The 18,457-nt window shown below is 35.6% G+C and overlaps 2 protein-coding genes across 3 annotated transcripts; one reads left to right on the top strand and one right to left on the bottom strand.

The window, feature by feature from the left end:
* Nucleotides 1-526: 526 nt before the first annotated feature.
* LOC142529173 (APO protein 1, chloroplastic) lies at nt 527-3,598 on the top strand. 2 transcript variants are annotated; one of them, XM_075634631.1, is made up of 5 exons: nt 527-671; nt 846-956; nt 1,090-1,163; nt 2,117-2,484; nt 2,593-3,598. In XM_075634631.1, exons 2-5 carry the CDS (start codon nt 902-904, stop codon nt 3,428-3,430), a joined length of 1,335 nt encoding a protein of 444 aa, XP_075490746.1. In that variant the 5' UTR covers nt 527-671; nt 846-901; the 3' UTR covers nt 3,431-3,598. The 2 variants fall into 2 exon arrangements, with proteins under 2 accessions (XP_075490746.1, XP_075490747.1); XM_075634632.1 differs by having other exon boundaries at nt 542-671; nt 873-956.
* An 11,649-nt stretch (nt 3,599-15,247) lies between these two features.
* On the bottom strand, nt 15,248-18,370 carry LOC142530055 (biotin carboxyl carrier protein of acetyl-CoA carboxylase 1, chloroplastic-like). Its single transcript, XM_075635808.1, has 7 exons — nt 18,023-18,370; nt 17,373-17,426; nt 17,149-17,279; nt 16,738-17,062; nt 16,259-16,330; nt 15,733-15,798; nt 15,248-15,524 (listed from the first exon to the last, which is right to left on the bottom strand). Exons 1-7 carry the CDS (start codon nt 18,158-18,160, stop codon nt 15,501-15,503), a joined length of 810 nt encoding a protein of 269 aa, XP_075491923.1. The 5' UTR covers nt 18,161-18,370; the 3' UTR covers nt 15,248-15,500.
* Nucleotides 18,371-18,457: the final 87 nt, after the last annotated feature.

Here is an 18,457-nt window from a genome sequence, read left to right as displayed (position 1 = left end):
TTTAGACGAAGGAATTTGAAAAATATATGGATTTCAATGATATTTTTATTGTAAACAAACAATAATAGAATATTAAATTTATATCGTAATTATTTACACAAAGTAAAATGAATTTCAAATGAATATAATATTGGATGAAATTTAAATCCATTCTGATTAACATAAAACACTATATAAATATGAAATAAGTGAATTTGAATTTTATGATCTTGTTTATCTGAAACTACGGAAATACATTTCAAATCCATATATCTAATTACAAGATTTCAAATATACAGAGTTATATATCTTTTTCTTATTTATATATTGTTTCTGATATGAAACATCTTTTACTATGTCATACGAAACAGTGTAAAAATTATTGAAAAAATTTAAACTTAATTATAATAATTAAATTTTTCCCAGACACAAAGAATTAGTTAATAATTTTTATTTACTTATTTTTATTCAATTTCGAATAAATATTTTATAAATTTAAGTCATTTAAGATGATTTATACATTAGGCATTTAAATTACATACACGCGGGGCGAAAATGGAAATCGGACTCAGGATATTTTCACTAATCCCACCATTCTCTCGTTCTCTTCGAACAGTTCGGGACCGGCGCTCCGAGTGAAGACTTTCGTTAATCTAAGCCTGTTATTCTTCTAAATTTTTCGAAAATTTCAGGTTATTTTCGTATTGTATCGTGTGTTTATGTGTTCTTGTGGTACTTTGTATTAGTGCTAGGCTTTGAAGTTGCGTATCGAGCTCAAAAATGGTTTTTGTTGTTGATTGATCGAATTGGATAGCGTGTTTGTATCATGATTGAAGCAAAACATTTACTTTCCATTGTAATTTCAGATTTCCGAATTTGTGTTTTCTTGTGAGACGGCAAGAAAGGAGTCTACAGAAGATAAATGCTACAACAATTATCAGCAGTGGTTTACTCGCCGTGGATCCCACTGAGAAAGGGTAAACCCTTCAGCATTTTCTTAAGTTTCTGGTCATCGACGACCTTTGGATTTCGTCTATTGCCTTCATTAATCGGAGTAATTAAGCGTTACATTGCCAAGTTCTGCTCGTTTGATGTTATCTTTCCTTTCAGGGGCTTCATCTCGGTCGATGGAACTTAAGACATATCATTTTCCAATTCCAAGATCTTCTTTCCTTGGGATAAAGGTAATTTTGTGTATTCACATTCTTTGATGTGGTGTCTGCACAAATAATGGACCTTCCATATGAGTAGCTCAATGTAAATTTGCTTTCAAGAATCTTAGTGTGAGTGGTGGATTAAGTCCCATGTCGAGATGATTTTGAATATGACATATAAAGACATTCTGCCCATTTAACACCAATATTTCCAATTTGCTTCTTTCGATTTGCGCCATGTTAGTACCTTATCAGTTAAATTAATCTTCGGAATGTAACCGTGAGAGGTTCAGGCTAGAGTATTTTTGTTAGTAGTATAGGGAATCTGTTCTATTGGGGGAAATAAAGGGAAGTGATTGGAACAGGGATCGGTGGTTTCAGGTTTGACACCATTATAGGGTTATCTATCGTACAGGGATCAGACATTCTGCTGTTGAAGTCTATGAGGAAGAGGGCATTTATCGTGTAAAACAGATTATTTTAATTTTTCAATTTTTGCTATTTCTCTAGGGTAGGCTAGATCCTACCATAACTTTCGTTGTAAGATAGGACTGTACTTTGAAATTTTCTTTATGAAGATGAAAAGCTGCAAATGCTTCACAATGTGTTTCTAGCTTGTTGAAATTTCATTTAGGATTTCCTATGTTTCAGATAGACTATGACATAAGTGACAACGGAGATTGAAGAAAGCTTGTCACTGCATGATAGAACTTATAATGTTTGCGTTGTGTGAAATTTTTTTATCCTTGCAAATCCATTTCATTTTGATGTATCAAATTTCAGTTGCACTTTCTAAGCAGCTTTGAAGTTTGAGTTTCACTGATTTGCTAGTTAGCCTTAATAATTAACTGTGGACTAATGATCTTATTGTACAAGGCTCCCTTGAGTACTTGTCCTTATTTATCAGTAGCAATATTTAATTGTTTTTCACAATGCATGGCAGTTGATCAATCAAATGATTTACGGTTGATCTGCAATTCCAGGTCACCCAAGCTTACGACAATGAGAATGCTACAAGAAGACAAATAATCATCTTTTGTACAGACGGCAGGCTTACTCGTGGTCGCAAAGTGAATAAACTTGAGGCATCGCCACAGAATGTGGAACTTCCGCCAATACTTTCAAGGAAAAAGAAGAAGCCCTATCCCATACCCATAACGAAAATTCAGCAGGCTGCCAGGGCTGATAAGAAATTGGCAGAAATGGGAATTGAGAAGCCACTCGGGCCTCCAAAAAATGGACTACTTGTACCTGAGCTAATTCCTGTTGCATATGAAGTAGTTGATGCTTGGAAAAATTTAATTAGTGGACTTGCACAACTCTTGCATGTTGTTCCTGTTCATGCTTGTAGGTAACCCAAACGTAAATTTAAAACCATTAAGACCATTCAACTTTTCTCCCACTTCATCTCTATGGATTTGGTGATGTGGAAGTGACTTTTTTATTGTTTCCTTTGCAGTGAGTGCTCAGACATCCATGTTGCCCTAGCTGGCCACAATATTCAAGACTGTCGTGGCCCGGCTAGTGGAAGCCGCAAAAGTTTCCATTCATGGGTGAAAGGTTCTATCAACGATGTGCTTCTCCCTATTGAGTCATACCATATGTTTGATCCTTTTGGCCGGCGCATAAAGCATGAGACTCGTTTTAGTTACGACAGAATTCCTGCTGTGATTGAACTTTGCATCCAAGCAGGTGTTGAATTGCCTGACTACCCCTCGCGAAGGAGGACAAGACCTATCCGAATGCTAGGTAAGAAAGTGATTGATATGGGTGGGTTGATTGAAGAGCCTGAACTCCATAGCTCTCATGCTTCCGGGTCATTGACTATGGAACTGGACACTTATCGGATCCAAGATCGATATTCTCCCCCCGCGGAATCAGATGTTCCTCAGATTGCCCAGCGGACTGTCAAAGCATACGAGAAAGTTAAGACGGGTGTAACAAAATTGATGAAAAAGTATACTGTGAAGGCATGTGGCTATTGCTCGGAGGTTCATGTGGGCCCCTGGGGCCACAATGCGAAGCTCTGTGGGGAATTCAAGCATCAGTGGAGAGACGGGAAACATGGTTGGCAAGATGCAACTGTAGATGAAATGTTTCCTCCCAATTATGTCTGGCATGTTGAAGATACAAAAGGACCGCCATTGAAAAACACCCTCAAGAGGTTCTACGGTAAGGCACCAGCCGTGGTTGAAGTGTGTATGCAAGCTGGCGCTCAAGTACCTGATAAGTACAGGTCGATGATGAGGCTTGATATCGTGGTGCCAGAAAATATGGAGGCTCGATTTGTGGCCTGACAAGTTAACGTTGTACAGATTACTTGAAGATAATTATGATTTAGATCCGAATATACTACCCAATTGTGACTGTTATGATAACTTTATATGATATAAGTTGCAAAAAGAGAACAGGAAAAGGTTTCCACTTACAGATTATTGCTTACAGTGGCACCTCATCTTTCTTCAGGTTTTTTTTCCTTGCATCTGTTTACCTTTCCATTCGAATATTTCGTTAAATTATCTTATTTTCTGCTGAATATAGTTCTGTGCGACACTCATCACGGGTTTATTTGTTGCTCTCACATTATATTACTTCCCTTGGGGGATTCTTGATTGTATTTGGGATGGAAACATGAACGATAAATGGTTAAATAACTCGATTTCGACCTGTATGTGATATGTTTTGAAACAATTTTCACAGTAGACGAACTGGCAGTTCAGATTTGTGACATATTTGCAATTAGCACGCACAATGTACCCTTGTAGGCTGTAGCATGATTTAAAGCATCTGAGTTCGTGTGATTCTGTAGTTGGCATCATAATCAAGATCAAATGATCAATTCCTATAAATTATAAGTCGATGAAATTACTGGGAGGCTAATTGTCGAAACACTGGTAACTACCCTGTTAAGTGATCGAGCTATGATATTTATGTTGTGCCATTTTAAATAACACCATCAGAACCTATAAATAACATGTGCTGCTGCTCTAAAAATAAAGTTTTCGAGAATTCCAATGCTGGGAATTCGATGGATTCAATTATTAACTTCTCGAGTCTTAATCATGTAGCATGTGTGTGTGTGTGTGTGTATATATACTCGAAGGTTGTGAATTGTGACATAGTTATTATACTACTTCATTAAGAAGACAAAGGAAATAGAACAAATTGGGTATGGAAATACTGTTTATTTACAGGGATGTTACATAGTTAACACGCACAGTAATTAAAACGACAACAGAACAAAACAATAGCTCGATGAAATGCAAATATGCCGTATGTGAGTCGACAAGATGAAGAGGAGATGTCCTTTTAGTCATAACAAATATCAATCATACACGAAGTTAACAGCTACAATGCCTTATGGGGTTGAGGCTATATTTTAATTAGGTCCAAAATTAAGCCCAAGACGTAAGAAAAAGAGGTGAAAGATTGGATGAGAGCCCATCGGCAATTTTAATTTATTTGAATTAGTTGAATGCCGTACAAATGAGGGAAGATCACATGCTAAATCGTGGGAAGATCGCAGATCATGGAAGAATGGGAGAACCTCGCATAATTTTTGAAACAAAAGATTCATTGACAGAAAAAGAAACAACACAAACATCGCACAAAATCTTGCAACTCACTGCAGAAGTTCATTGATGAGCATTTTTCATAGTTTTGTTATTTTAAAGTTCCATGTTTTGTAAACTCCTAGTGATTTATATTGAAAGGAATATTTGATTCCTTTATTATTTTGTTAAATTAATATTATCAATTTAAGATTTTGTTTTTCTAGATCATAAGATATTTCTTGATTGATTTCTAGATGATAAGATCTTGCTTGATTTATCTCTAGATATTATTGATGGAATTTTTCAAGTTCGCAATCTTGATTTTGATGATAACAAAACTTGTTAATTGTGTTACTAATAATCTACCTTAGTGTGCAGTATCTAGGATCACTCACGAGCTGTTTACATCGCAAACTGAAGACCCAACTGATCGCACAAAATGAATCAGTCTAACTGTTACGTCAATTGAGCAGTCCAGCTGATTGCCCAGTTTATAGGTGGTTAGTAGGAGAACCTCAGAAGTCTGGCCAGCCGAAGGAGTGTTCAACTGACGAAGAAACCCAGCTGATCAGTCCAACTGAACAAGAGTGAAATCAATTCAACTGACGAGTCAACTGATTTCACCAGCCCAACTGAAGATCAGTTCAACTGACCAGTTCGAAGCATCAGTCAGAATCTTTCAGTTATGGATGAAAACAAACTCTTTAAGTGGAATCCAGCTGTACGTGAAGGTACAAAGACATTGTCCAGTCAAAGAACAATAATGGACGTTGCATCAGAGCATGAAGACAAAACGTTTCAGAAGGGCAGTCGAAAAGTCAAGACACAAAGTCCAAGAAACGAATTCAAGATGCAACGGATACAACAAATGAGTCTCACTGTACGATCAGTTTTCCCGCATATATAAAAAGAAGATCAGTGAAGACTCAATAACAACAACAAGAAGAAGAGTGAGCAAAAAGAAGCTTTTAAGCATATACGAGAGAAAAGAAAGGGCACGCTCATTGCACATCAGCTTTCAGAAGCAATCAACCCAGAGGAAACTCTTCACAATTATATTAGCTTAGATTAGAAGCTTATTTCCCTCAGTGTGTGAGAACATCCTTGTTCAGTTCTCACACAAAAACACTCTCAATCACTCAAATACAGTCTTGCACAAAGACGTTAAACTTGTGTATGTAATCTTTCTCACATAGACATTAAAGAAGTGTTGACTGCAAGGTGTTGCCTTCAGTCTAGTCTAGGAGTTCAGTTTAGGCAGTAGTGTAAGTCCTAGCTGAGTGGGTTTGTACAAGGTGTTGTATAAATCAAAGTCTTCTAGTGGATTCTACCCGAGGCGATAGAAGGGGTGACGTATGAGCAGTTGAAGTCTATGAACATCCATAAGCATATCTTGTGTATTTAACTGTTTAACTATTATTTTCAAACTGTTTGGATCATTTAGAGTATCCGTCAGTTCAGTTGTCACCATAACTGAACTGATGAATACAAAAACTAATCTATCATTTTTCGATTATTCAGTTTACATAAGATAAAATATTTTCTAATATAACAGTCTTCTTCACGAAAGATTACTTCGAGTTTCTTCCGCTTGGTTTTAAACCAAACTCGATTTAATTCATCGGTGTTAATATTCTTAGAACACGAGCTATTGCAGCTCATTGGAGAATATTTTGTTTGAAGCATCCAAAAGATGCTCAGCAAACAATCCTTCAATTATATGATTTGTTTTTAATATGATAATTATCGTTAAGATATTTTATCATTGTTTAAAATAATTTTATCTCTAATGAAAATCTTGTTTTCATATTTTCTAGGACTCTTTTATGGAATTGTTTTTAGGTCAAGCATTGGATATAAATATGGAGTGCTTCACGACCGCGTGTCAGGGTTGGACAGAAGAGATTTTCGCAGAGAAGAAATTACAAGAGTTCAACATATATTTGCTCTGAAGTTTTTCGTGTGATCGGTTGATTACTTTGTGCAGCTGCTGAAATTTTTCGTGTGATAGGTTGATCACTTGGTGCGGTTGCTGGAGTTTCTCTGAGCATACATAGAGTTTAGAATTGAAGATTTTCGTATTAAGAGTTTGTGTGATTGATTCACATACTCACTGTGTTGCTGATTGGTGTTGTCGACACTCGAAGAACAACAATGCATGAATTGTTGGGTGAAGAGTGGTTTCGTTTGGTTTTAAGCAATACGATCTCTAGTTTACGCATCTAGTATTTGGTTTGAGTTTTTGATGCATGTTAATTCCTTGGTGTGTCAAGGAATTTACTTTTTTTCATCTCACTACTATTGTTTTTGTGTAAACGATTTATATATTTTTCTAATGAATTTTTGCCACGTGACATTGCATAAGTATTCGTACTTGTGAATAATTTAAATTCGGTGTTTATTTGTTAAAGTTATATTTGTGTGTCAATAATTAATTTTTGATGCATGTTGTATGCTGGTGTTGACAACATCCAAGTATAGAATTAACTTCTGATGCACACATAATAATTTATTTCATGTTCGTTTATGATCAACAACACCCTTTCATGTAAGAAAATGAGACCATTGTTGAGTTTGATTGAATATTTCGTGACATAGCTAATGAAGCTTTTAGTCTCGGTGACTCTTTGTCAAATGAAAGACTTGTCAGCAAGGTATTGAGATCCTTTCCAGAATGGTTTAACATCAAGATTTGTTCCATTGATGAGTCAAAGGACACATTTACATTGAATCTAGAAGATTTGATAAGCTCCATCAGGACATTTGAAACGAATTTAGATCTACAAAGAAAAGATAAAGAGAAGGTCATTGCATTACAAGCTTCTGATTACTTCTTCAACAATCTAATTTAGGAAGCAAATGAATCTGATCTCAGTGAGAAGTCAATCTCCTTAATTAATAATAAGTTCTGTGATTACTTGAAGAGGGTGAGACAAGAAAATTATGCTACCACCGAAACTTTCTTTTGGCCCTTCTAACAAAAATAAACTGCATACACCTGCTCAAGGTATTTTAAACTGAGAAATGAAGTGATGGCTCGACCAGAAACTTAAAGGTTGGACTCCATACAGTGAAGAGAGTGTTATGGATATGAGCATTATGCAAATGAATGTGTCAATCGACTTCGCATAAATAAAAGTATGACAGTTTCCTTGAGTGATGATGATTCTGATGAAGAACTTGAATCCAGTAAATGACATGATTTCACATCTCTATCTGCCATTTTGAAGAATACACGCAAACTGCAAGTCAATCCACTTGGTGTTGCCACTGATGTTGCAACACCATCTCAAAGTCACTGTGCCTTAATGCCAAATATCTTGGGAACTCAGACTATGAAAAAATCCAAGAATATAACCAAGAAGAGATTACTATAAAGACTGTACAGATGATGTATGAAGAGTTGTATGATGATTGACTAAAAAGAAATGAGACAAATTTGATGCTTTCAAAAGAAAATATTGAGTTAAAAAGCAGTTGTCTCGACTTGAAATGTAATTGAGTAGAAATGATCTTGAACTTTATAAAGTCGAGGATGATATTGAGAAATCCTATAAAACTCTTGCAAAATTCAACTTAAGTTCATTAAAACTCGACTCAATGCTAACAATGGGAAATGATAGCTGGTCTTGGCTATTTTGAAAGCGTATATGAACATGGTGAATCTTCCAATTTCAGATCAAAATCAACAGTGTTTGTAAAGAGAAGAGAAGCCGTTTTGGTCCCTTTAATGGTTGATCCTCATGTAAAGATGTCACAAACCAAGAAACCAGCGTCAACCTTGAAACCAATGAAAAGAAAGTGAGAGTTTATTTGCCATTACTAACATAAACCTGGGCATATCAAGCCCTTCCGCTACAAATTAAAAGATGACTACCTGAATTGACAATCAAATCGGGTGTTTCACAAGGTGTGCCACAACACCATGCACAACACCACAGTCAAAAATTCTTCCACAAGGAAAATATGGGTACAAAAAACTGTTATTCGATGCAATGCCATTTATACTTCTTTAAAAACTAACATTGCATGTGCATGATACTTTGATAGTGGGTGTTCACGCCACATGACGGATTCAAAGAACACCTCATGGATTATGTTGAAATAATAAGTGGGCGTGTAACCTATGGTGGTGGAGCTAAAGGAAGAATAGTAGGCAAATGAACCCTGAATGTTGATGGGCTTCCTGAACTCCACAATGTTCTACACGTTGAAGGACTTAATTCGAACTTAATAAGCATAAGCCAACTCCGTGATGATGATTTGCATGTTAGGTTCAATAAAAATAATTGTGAAATTTTTAATGATGCCAATGTTTGTGTAATGTCAGGTGCTTGGTCTGCTGACAATTGCTATCATTTGGGAGAAGCTGATGATTGTCGAAGTGCTAAGGTGAGTGATTTGGACCTATGGTATCAGAAATTGGGACACGTGAGCTTCAAGACATTAAAAAATCTGTGTAAATTTGATGCTGTGAAAGGTATGGCCAATTTGAGTTCAGGTAATACATATGTCTGTGGACCGTGTCAGAAAGGTAGGCAAACCAGTATTGCGCCCCTGGTGTTGCAACACTTTGGGACAACACGGTGCCTTGAACTCTTGCACATGGATCTAATGAGTCCAATGGATATTGAAAGCTTGGGTGATAAGAAATATTCGTTTGTTTGTGTTGATTATTTTTCTTGTTTTACTTAGGTAATTTTTCTTAGAGAAAAATCTGATACTTTTATTGTTTTTAAGAAATTGAATACTAGACTAACTAATTTGCATGAAGTAAGGGTGGTTAAAATTAGAACTGATAATGGTAAGGAGTTCGAAAATTCTCATTTTACTTCTTTGTGAGATAAGAAATGTATGACTCATGAAGTTTCAACTTCGAAGACCCCTCAACAAAATGAAATAGCTGAAAGAAAAAATCGAACACTTCAAGAAATGGCTCGGGTCATGCTAAGTTCCAAGAATGTGTCAAAACATTTTTGGGCCGAAGCTTTAAATACGGCATACCATATTTCCAACCATGTATTTTTCAGAATTGGATCTACCATGAAATTCTATGAAATCATTATGGGAAAAAACCCAAACTTTAAATATTTTCATATCTTTGGTTGTGTTTGCTACGTTTTAAATTATCGAGATCATCTTGCAAAATTTGATTCCAAAAGTGATAAATGCCTATTTTTTGGATACTCAATGAATAGTCGGGCTTATCGTGTGTTTAAACAAATGAATCCGGTAATATTGTTCGAAACAAGGCTCGGTTGGTAGCTCAATGATATACGCAGGTTGAAGGGGTGGAGTTTGATGGAACCTTCGCTCATGTAGCCCAAATTGAATAAGTCCGACTGTTGCTTACCATAACATGCCATATGCGCATCAAATTGTATCAAATGAACGTTAAGAGCGCTTTTTTAAATGGAATTTTAAATGAGGACGCATATGTAAGTCAACCAAAATGATTTGAAGATCCATATCATATGAACCATGTCTACAAGCTGAAGAATGCTCTATATAGACTAAAACAGGCTCCTCGAGCATGATATGGTAGGTTGGCTGATTATTTGATTAATGTGGGCTTTAAACAAGGTGAGGTTGATAAAACCCTCTTTATTCAAAAATTAAAGCTTGATATTTTGATTTTCCAAGTATATGTAGATGATATTATCTTTGGTGCTTCATCACAAAAACTTGTTGATAACTTTGTTGAGTGCACGTCATCACAATTTGAATGAGCATGGCAGGGGAGTTGAATTTATTCCTTGGATTGTAAGTTAAACAACTGCATGATGGTAGATTTCTGTGTCAATCAAAGTATGCTAAGAATCTGGTCAAAAAGTTCTTGAATGATAGTTCTAAGCATATGAAAACTCCCACGGGGTCAAATAAAAATTGTCAAAAGATGATGTTGCCGACGATGTTGACAACACCATGTACCACAACATAATTGGTAGTCTTTTGTTCTTAACAACTACACGACCCGATATTATGTTTAGTGCCTGTTTGTGTGCTAGGTACCAAGAAAATCCAAAAATATCATACTTAAAAGGTGTGAAACGCATTTTTAGATACATTGCAGGTACACTAAAGTTAGGGTTGTGGTACACACAAGAGACAAACAAAAATTTGGTAGGTTTTTCTGATGCTGACTTGGTCGGAGACCTAGATGATAGAAAGAGTACATCGGTTGGGTGTTTCTACCTAGGGAATAACCTTGTGTCTTGGTATAGCAAGAAGCAAAATTGGGTATCTCTATCCATAGTTGAGTCTGAGTATGTAGCAGTTGCTAGTTGCTAGTTGCTGCTCAAAACTTGTTTGGATGAATCAAATGATTGAGGATTATGATTTTCACAGTGACATCATGACTGTATATTGCGACAACTCAAGTGCTGTAGAAATTTCTAAGAATCCTTGTAACGTCCGAAAAACCAACCTACGTAAATCACATGCATGCAAATTACTTGAATTGCTTAATTGTTTTATTTAATTAATTTTTTATGCTTGCATGATATTTATTAAATGATTAAGGGTATGATTGCTTGATTAAATGATTATATGACATGATTTCATAAAATTGAAGGATTTTACCCGAAGATTCGATAATAGGCATGGGAAGGAGACCGGGGACGACCAAGATAAGAATATTTATTTTTCATTAAATAATTGCAAGGCTTCCTAATATTATTAAAAATGATTTAATCTTTCCTAAAAGTGTCAGAGTTCGAATTATTTTACGAGTCGAGCTCGATTTTTCCCGGGAAGCTGGTTTTGGGCAAACAAGGAGTTTTTAAAAGATCAAAAATATTATTTTGGAGAAACTAATTTTATAAAATTTTATTTTTTAATTAAATAAGATTTATTGAGCCCAATTTAATTAAATTAAATATACCCAATTACTCCATACTTGGAGGTCCAAAACCAAAGCTCATTAGAATGTTAATTAAATTAAAATATGTAAACCTAGCCTTCTTTCACCCCATAATCAGCCATATAGCAGCCGAAATACACACACTAGCACACACAATAATTTCGAAAAATACCACGGAAGAAAAAGCTAGGATTCTTCGTCGTCCATCTTCACACCCTCGCCAACGATTGCGTATTCGAGCGTTTTAAACGCAAAGGCCTAAACTCTTTTAAACATCATACAAATCATAATAAGCAAAATTTAATTGTTTATGCATGAAATAAATAGGTGTTTGAATATTTTCACGGTAGAACATTTATTTTCAAAAATATGATGTTTTTACGCTCATTTTAAAAAACGTTATGAATCCAATGGACACGCTACCAACGTAGGATGTTATGTGAATGAAATATGAATTATCTGAAGTGAAAACAAGGCTGGAACCGTAGGGTCAAGGGCTGTGTAAGGTGGCTAGAAGAGGGGAGGGTTTCCTTGCATGTTATGGGTCATGGGGTTCGGGTGAGGGCTCGACTGGGCCTGGGCTCGAACAGGGCTTTTGGGGGCTTGGTGAGGGACCTGTCTATGGTCTGGTAGGGTCCTAGCCTAGTCAGTTAGGAAGAGTCCATGATCACATGGACTCTTCCCTTGCATGTAATTGGTGCAGCCGAGTGCTGTAGCCTTCGAAGGGTTTAAGGGCTGGGCTAGGTCATCTAGGAGGTGGCTCAGGGTGTTCCAGAGAGGGTCAAGAAGGTGGGGACTCGAGGGTGGCTCGAGCAAAGGGTCCTAGCCGAAGTAGAAACTCATAGCGCCTTGAAGAACAATCATGCGCGGCTGCCGCCGTTGCTTCAGCTGGCTCGCGGCGCTAGGTTCAGGGGTATGGGCTGGGCTTGGTTGGGTCTGGGAGTGGTCCATGGTTGGTTAGGGTCAGGTGGCTCGGTGGTGGCTCGAGTGGAAGAGTCCTAGGGTCACTAGGAGACTTGGGCGTGAGTATCACCTTGTGCACAGCTTTGCATCTTCTGTCCAGGAGTGTGAGCATGAGTTAGGGGCTAGGTCCAGGGGTTAAGGCTGGTCAGGAGGGTGCCTAGATGGGTTGGATAGGGTTTGGCTCGAGGTGTCTCGGGCGTGGCTCGAGTAAATTGGGAGATGGCTCGGGTTGTTCATATAAGGGTCAATTTCAAGAGTTAAGAATAAATAATTGGAACCATAGGGTCCACGTGGGTGGTTCATGACTCACAAGGGTAGATTAGGTATTAAAAAGGTTATGGTTAAAATTTGGGAAGAAAATATTAAGTTTTGAATTTATTCGAGAATTAAACGTCTCACGAATAACTAATTAAAGAATTAATTAGAAAGCCTTGAATTAAGCTGAATAAAATTATAAAAAATTAGATTTAAGCTTAAATAATTATTTGAGATAAGTCCATGTCATTAAACGTAAGAAAAAGATAAAATCGAGAAATATTACGTCTAGGGGCAAAACGGTCATTTTACACTTGGGTAATACGTAAAAGCTTGGCAGCGTCTCGAAGGATCATAATGCATATTAAATGATATGTTACGATTAAAAATGATGATTTTGAGGAAAATATGATGTTTTATGATTTATGGTAAAGCTGTGCAATTTTTAATGTTAAAATGCTATTTTTGGAAAGTTATGATATTTTACGTTTTTTAAAAGAAAATGAAAAATACTTTGAGGGATTTAAATTGATTGTGACAAAAGATATGATATATGATTTTGTGGGGATATCGTGAGGGCCAAGGCCCCAGAGAGACCCCGTTTACGGGACAAGGCCCCAGAGGACCCCGACGATCGTATTTCCACGGTGGAGCCTTGTGCCCACCCCTATGGGCCATGTGGAGCTGAAGACTGGTCAGTTGACCAGATGATAAAAGTTAATCACTTTCAAGGATCAAACTTCACCCAAAATGATAAAGGATTGAAAATTTTACGATTAAATGATTTTACGATATATGATTTTTTTATGCTAAAAATGATTTTAAATTGTTTATTTATGCTCAAAAAGCTATTTTAATTATAAGTATTATTTTTAAATGCATGTGAATGTATATGTATTATTTGTTATTCATATTTAGAACGTGCTGAGTTATTAGACTCACTAGGTTTTTGTGATACAGGATTTGATGATATTATAGGAGGCGGTGACGCTTGAGTGGATCGAGTGCAGCAGTACACTCCCGAGGGACCTTTATTTTCCGCACTAGCTTGATAGATAAAATATTTAAAAATTTTTGTTAATGATTTTATTATGGAGTTTTATGCTTTATTTTTATGTTAGTTGATCTTTTTAAAAGTCAACATATGATTTTTGGTTAGTTGATGATTTATGGATATTTTTATACACTTGAGATTTTAAATGTTAAATTATAATGATTTATGAAAATGTTAAATTATATTATTTAGTATTTTCGAGTTTATGATTTTTTTTAAAAAAGTCGAGGTCGTTTCAATTCTGATCAACACTTTCGAACAAAACACATAGACATAAGACATCACTTTATTCGAGATTTGGTTGAAAAAAGCATAATTCAACTGGAATTTGCTAGGACTGAAAATCAGATGGAAATCATGAACATCCTACATGAATAAATTAGCTAGAATGAGAGCAAAATCAAGTTTGAAGATACATTTGATATATACACAGTATAAAATTCCTCACACACAATCACTCACACATATACATGAGATTTGAGTTTCAAAGTTTAGTTGATTGACTCTTCACACAAAGACAATAAAATTGTATTTGTAGTATTGGGATAAGAGACGTTAAACATTATTCGGATTACAAGGTGTGACTTACAATAGAATATGCTAGGAGTTTCAATTAACCAATAGATAAGTTCTAAGTTGAAATGAGTTTGTACAAGGAGTTATATAAATCAAAGTCTTCTAGTAAATCTTCTTAAGTAGAAGAGGGAGTGACATAAGAGTTGTTTAATCTCCAACATCTATAAACAAATTTGTGTCCATCTAGTTATTGCATTTAATTATTGCTACTGTTTTTAAGACATTATTGAGCATTTATGTATTCTTTAAATACTCAAAATATTGCATTATATGCTTGATAAAATGTTTCAACCAAAAATATTTTTACAAATTCAACTGGTATAGCTTTTAAATTTATTTCAAAATATTTAATCAATTTTTGCGATTGATTATTTTGAGTGTCTTCCGCTTGATTTGAAAACCAAACTCAATTTAACTTTTTGATGTTCAATATTTCAAAAACAAAGTTATTGTATCTCAATGTCTGTCCCTCAAACTATCCTATCAGTTCATAACCACTTTTAACTTTAAGAAAACTATCATTAAAAAAAAATGACTATAATTCTGACTAGTGAGAGAAACTAGGAAATTTAAGTTGCATTTAGAATTAAGAGTCATTTTACAAATACAACAATATTTTTATAATAATTCTTACAACATAAAAATTCAAATTCTTATTTATCAAAATCTCGTATAAATTTAATATAAAATCTCATTATATAATAATATCAAAATCTCGTATAAATTTAATATAAAATCTCATTATATAATAATATCAAAATCTCACGATAACATGGATGCACGAGTTCTTTTAATGTTGTTCTAGAATTAAACTCTTCCTTCTTGGACAAAAAATTGAAGTGCAACAGTGTTCATTGAAGTAAGAATTTAAAAATTCCCTTTGAATTTTACAAAACATTAGCATGAAAGAAAGAGGCAGCAATCAGAATCACAAAAATTAAACATTATTTAGTTCCAAACGACTGCGGCAACCCGAGATAAATACACTATTATTGCAAAAATCCTGTTGTCCTAGTTTCATAATGAATAACACAAAAAGACTGAGCTTGGTCGTATTCTCTAACTTTGAGTTATTGTTCCTCAATGCAGAATAATTCGGTTCCTCATGGCTCAATGATAAATAACGGCTGCAAAGGAGATACGAGAGTGTCATGTACGAATAAAAATAGACAATGACTCAGAGATATAACTTCGAAGTAATGTCTAATAGGCAGTAAATAGGAATTATATCATGTGGTGATTCTTTAACAGCTCCATACCAGTATCAGAAGCACGAAATCGAATTTATAATTAAAGGGCGAATGGGAAAAGAGGGGAGAAGAGAAAAGGAGATACCAAATCCACGCTAACAGGTTTTCCATCTTCTACAAGTATGTCAACTACAGTGCCAGATTGATCGGCCTGAAAATATAAGATGCACCATAAAAAATTATTAAAAACCAGAACAGTATAGTTTGCAGAGAAAGTTCAGCCATGCATCCAAAAGTTATGAAAACTATTACATTTCAATAAAAATGCTAAATCTCCAACTTGGATAAAAATTAGACTTTCTACTCCATAGCTCAGTTATGAGTCATGATGGCACCGGTGTTAAAACGGTTTTTCTACTCCATAGCTCCATTATTTCTACCATTCAACTTTATATCAAATCACTTTCAGGTACCAGAGTAAGAATCGAACTATGATATCTACGATATTAATGACATCTACGATATTAAGCATGAGCATAAGAAATTGCTCCTGCTGAATCACCTAAGTTGGGCATTCTCTCAATTCCAGCCACATATGGATTCATCATGACTACTTGCGAACAAAAAAGGTAGAACATAAATATTAGCATAATAAGAGGATAGCTGCTCACCTCAATCTCATTCATTAATTTCATCGCCTCAATGATGCAAATAACCTGTCCTTTCTGGATTTTATCCCCAACCTAGAAAAATAAATTGTAAATTACAATGTACAGAGACATGTGTGAATGGAAACTATATGTAAAAACAATAATAAGACTGAACAAAGTGGGGGAAAAAAACAAGCATAGGAAATTAATTAGGTGGTGCAGTAAAGAGGTGTTGATTTGAAATATTTTGCATGAGTACTAAAGCCTATAACACCAACTATACTTTTAAACATCAAAGATAATCTAGAGCTAAGGTCAACAAAGTAAGAACTGGAAAGTGGAAACAAACAAAGAATATAAAAGAACATTTACAGAGGCACTATTCAATTGTACAATTCAAAACCCACAGCCAACACAGGTTTCTGTGAAAAACCAACATTAACAAAGCCGGCAACACAAAAGTTCATGCATAAATACAGAACCAAAAAATAAGAACAAACCTTCACAAAAGCTGGTGCACTAGGAGCTGGAGAACGATAAAAGTTTCCAGCCATTGGACATTTGAATGGAGGATGTGATGACTTTGGTTTTGCTGGTGCAGGTGGTGCCGGCAGTGGAGCTGGAGTGGATGGAACAGAACTTGCAGAAGTAGGAGCAGGAACATTTGCAGGAGGCAGTTGTGGTTGAATCATAGCATGGTAAGAAGGAGGTGTGATAACAGGGGCTGCAACTGATGGTTGTGGCAGTGCTTCCTTTTTTCTTACGACGAGTTCATAGTCCATCTGCTTAAGCTGCAATTCCACAATATCCCTTGAATCCACAAGCCTGACCATATAAAAAAAAATCAAATTTCAATTTATCCAGACTGAATCAGAAAGTTGTCTAATGTTTACGAAAAAGGCTTTACTCACTTGACAAGGTCTGACACCTGGCTCATGAAAAATGAAAGTGATGATGCATCTGGAGCTTCGATTTTCTCTCCAGGTTCTTTGACTGACAATGAGTCTGTAGCTGGGATAGAATTTGATTTCTGAACAGCAACCTTGACAAAGCGTAATCTTGGATCAAGTTCAAGGCAAAATCAAGATAAATGATTAAAAAGGAGAAGAAGAATTAAAAGCTGCTTTTACTTTACCTCATTCAATTGAGCACAGACCTTAAAGGAATCTGACAGGCTTTTGCTACGCGCCTGGTGGAAAAAATGAAAGAGCAGTGAGGTAAAACTTCAGTAAAACTGATCAAAATCAACATATGAACCATCTTTGAGTATTTCCTCACTTAATTTTCAGCCATAAAGTGCAAGCTTTAATACCATATCCATTTTTTAGATGACCGGCACAAGGTAGGGTGCTCAAAGGCTTTAGTGGTATTTAAGTACAAAAATTGTACGAAAATGAGGTGATGTGCAATGCATGGTTGATGTCAGGAAAGTGATTTCAAAATTTATATCGACGGATAACTTCTAACACAAGATCACAGTTTATAAATCCGAAAGGAAACAAATTTGAGCACATGCGAGCATGCTCTGATCTGTTGCGTATAATTTTTAAAACCTTCAACAAATTTTAGCACATGCAAGCAAAATAATAGCTACGAGCAACAAATCATTCCCGATTAATACCCTATTATTCCATTTAATCCAAATGATTACGATATCAAGAAAGCCAAAAAAAATAAGAAAGTGCATGCTATGAAAGTAAACATAAATTCGAACAACGAATAAAAAACAAATCTTTACGAATAAAAAACAAATCTTTACAAATCAACCAATAAGAATCAACAAACCTGCAATCTAGGAAGCATCGATCTGGTATCGGATAGAGAAAAGAACGTAATGCGGGAAAGACCGTCAGCGGCGCTCGGCTGCATTGAAGCAGCTGGCAAACCCGGAATTTTCGGACATGGGACGCCGAAAGAAGCCATCAAGTACCAATCCTACCCAAAAATGTATCGAATCTGACAATGAATTATAGGTGAAAGATCGAGGTTTTGTGTAGAGAGAAACGGACGATAAAACTGAAGAGAAACGAAAAGGAAGTGTAGGAGAGTGGGCGATGCGCACGAAGTGGAGTGAAAACGACACCGTTTTGAAATCCAACTTTTGCTGTTCCCTCTCTGTTCAACCGCTGGTTCACTAATAAAACCCGTAAACCTTTGTGTGAGCTCCTCGTTGATTTGAAAAAAACTCTTTAAAATAATATATTTATAAATTAATTAATA

This window comes from Primulina tabacum, chromosome 16 (assembly GCF_025594145.1).
Source record: "Primulina tabacum isolate GXHZ01 chromosome 16, ASM2559414v2, whole genome shotgun sequence".
In the NCBI taxonomy this organism is placed as follows: domain Eukaryota; kingdom Viridiplantae; phylum Streptophyta; class Magnoliopsida; order Lamiales; family Gesneriaceae; genus Primulina; species Primulina tabacum.
The sequence above is the reverse complement of the archived record's forward strand: the minus strand, read 5'-3'. Positions and strand labels throughout refer to the sequence as shown.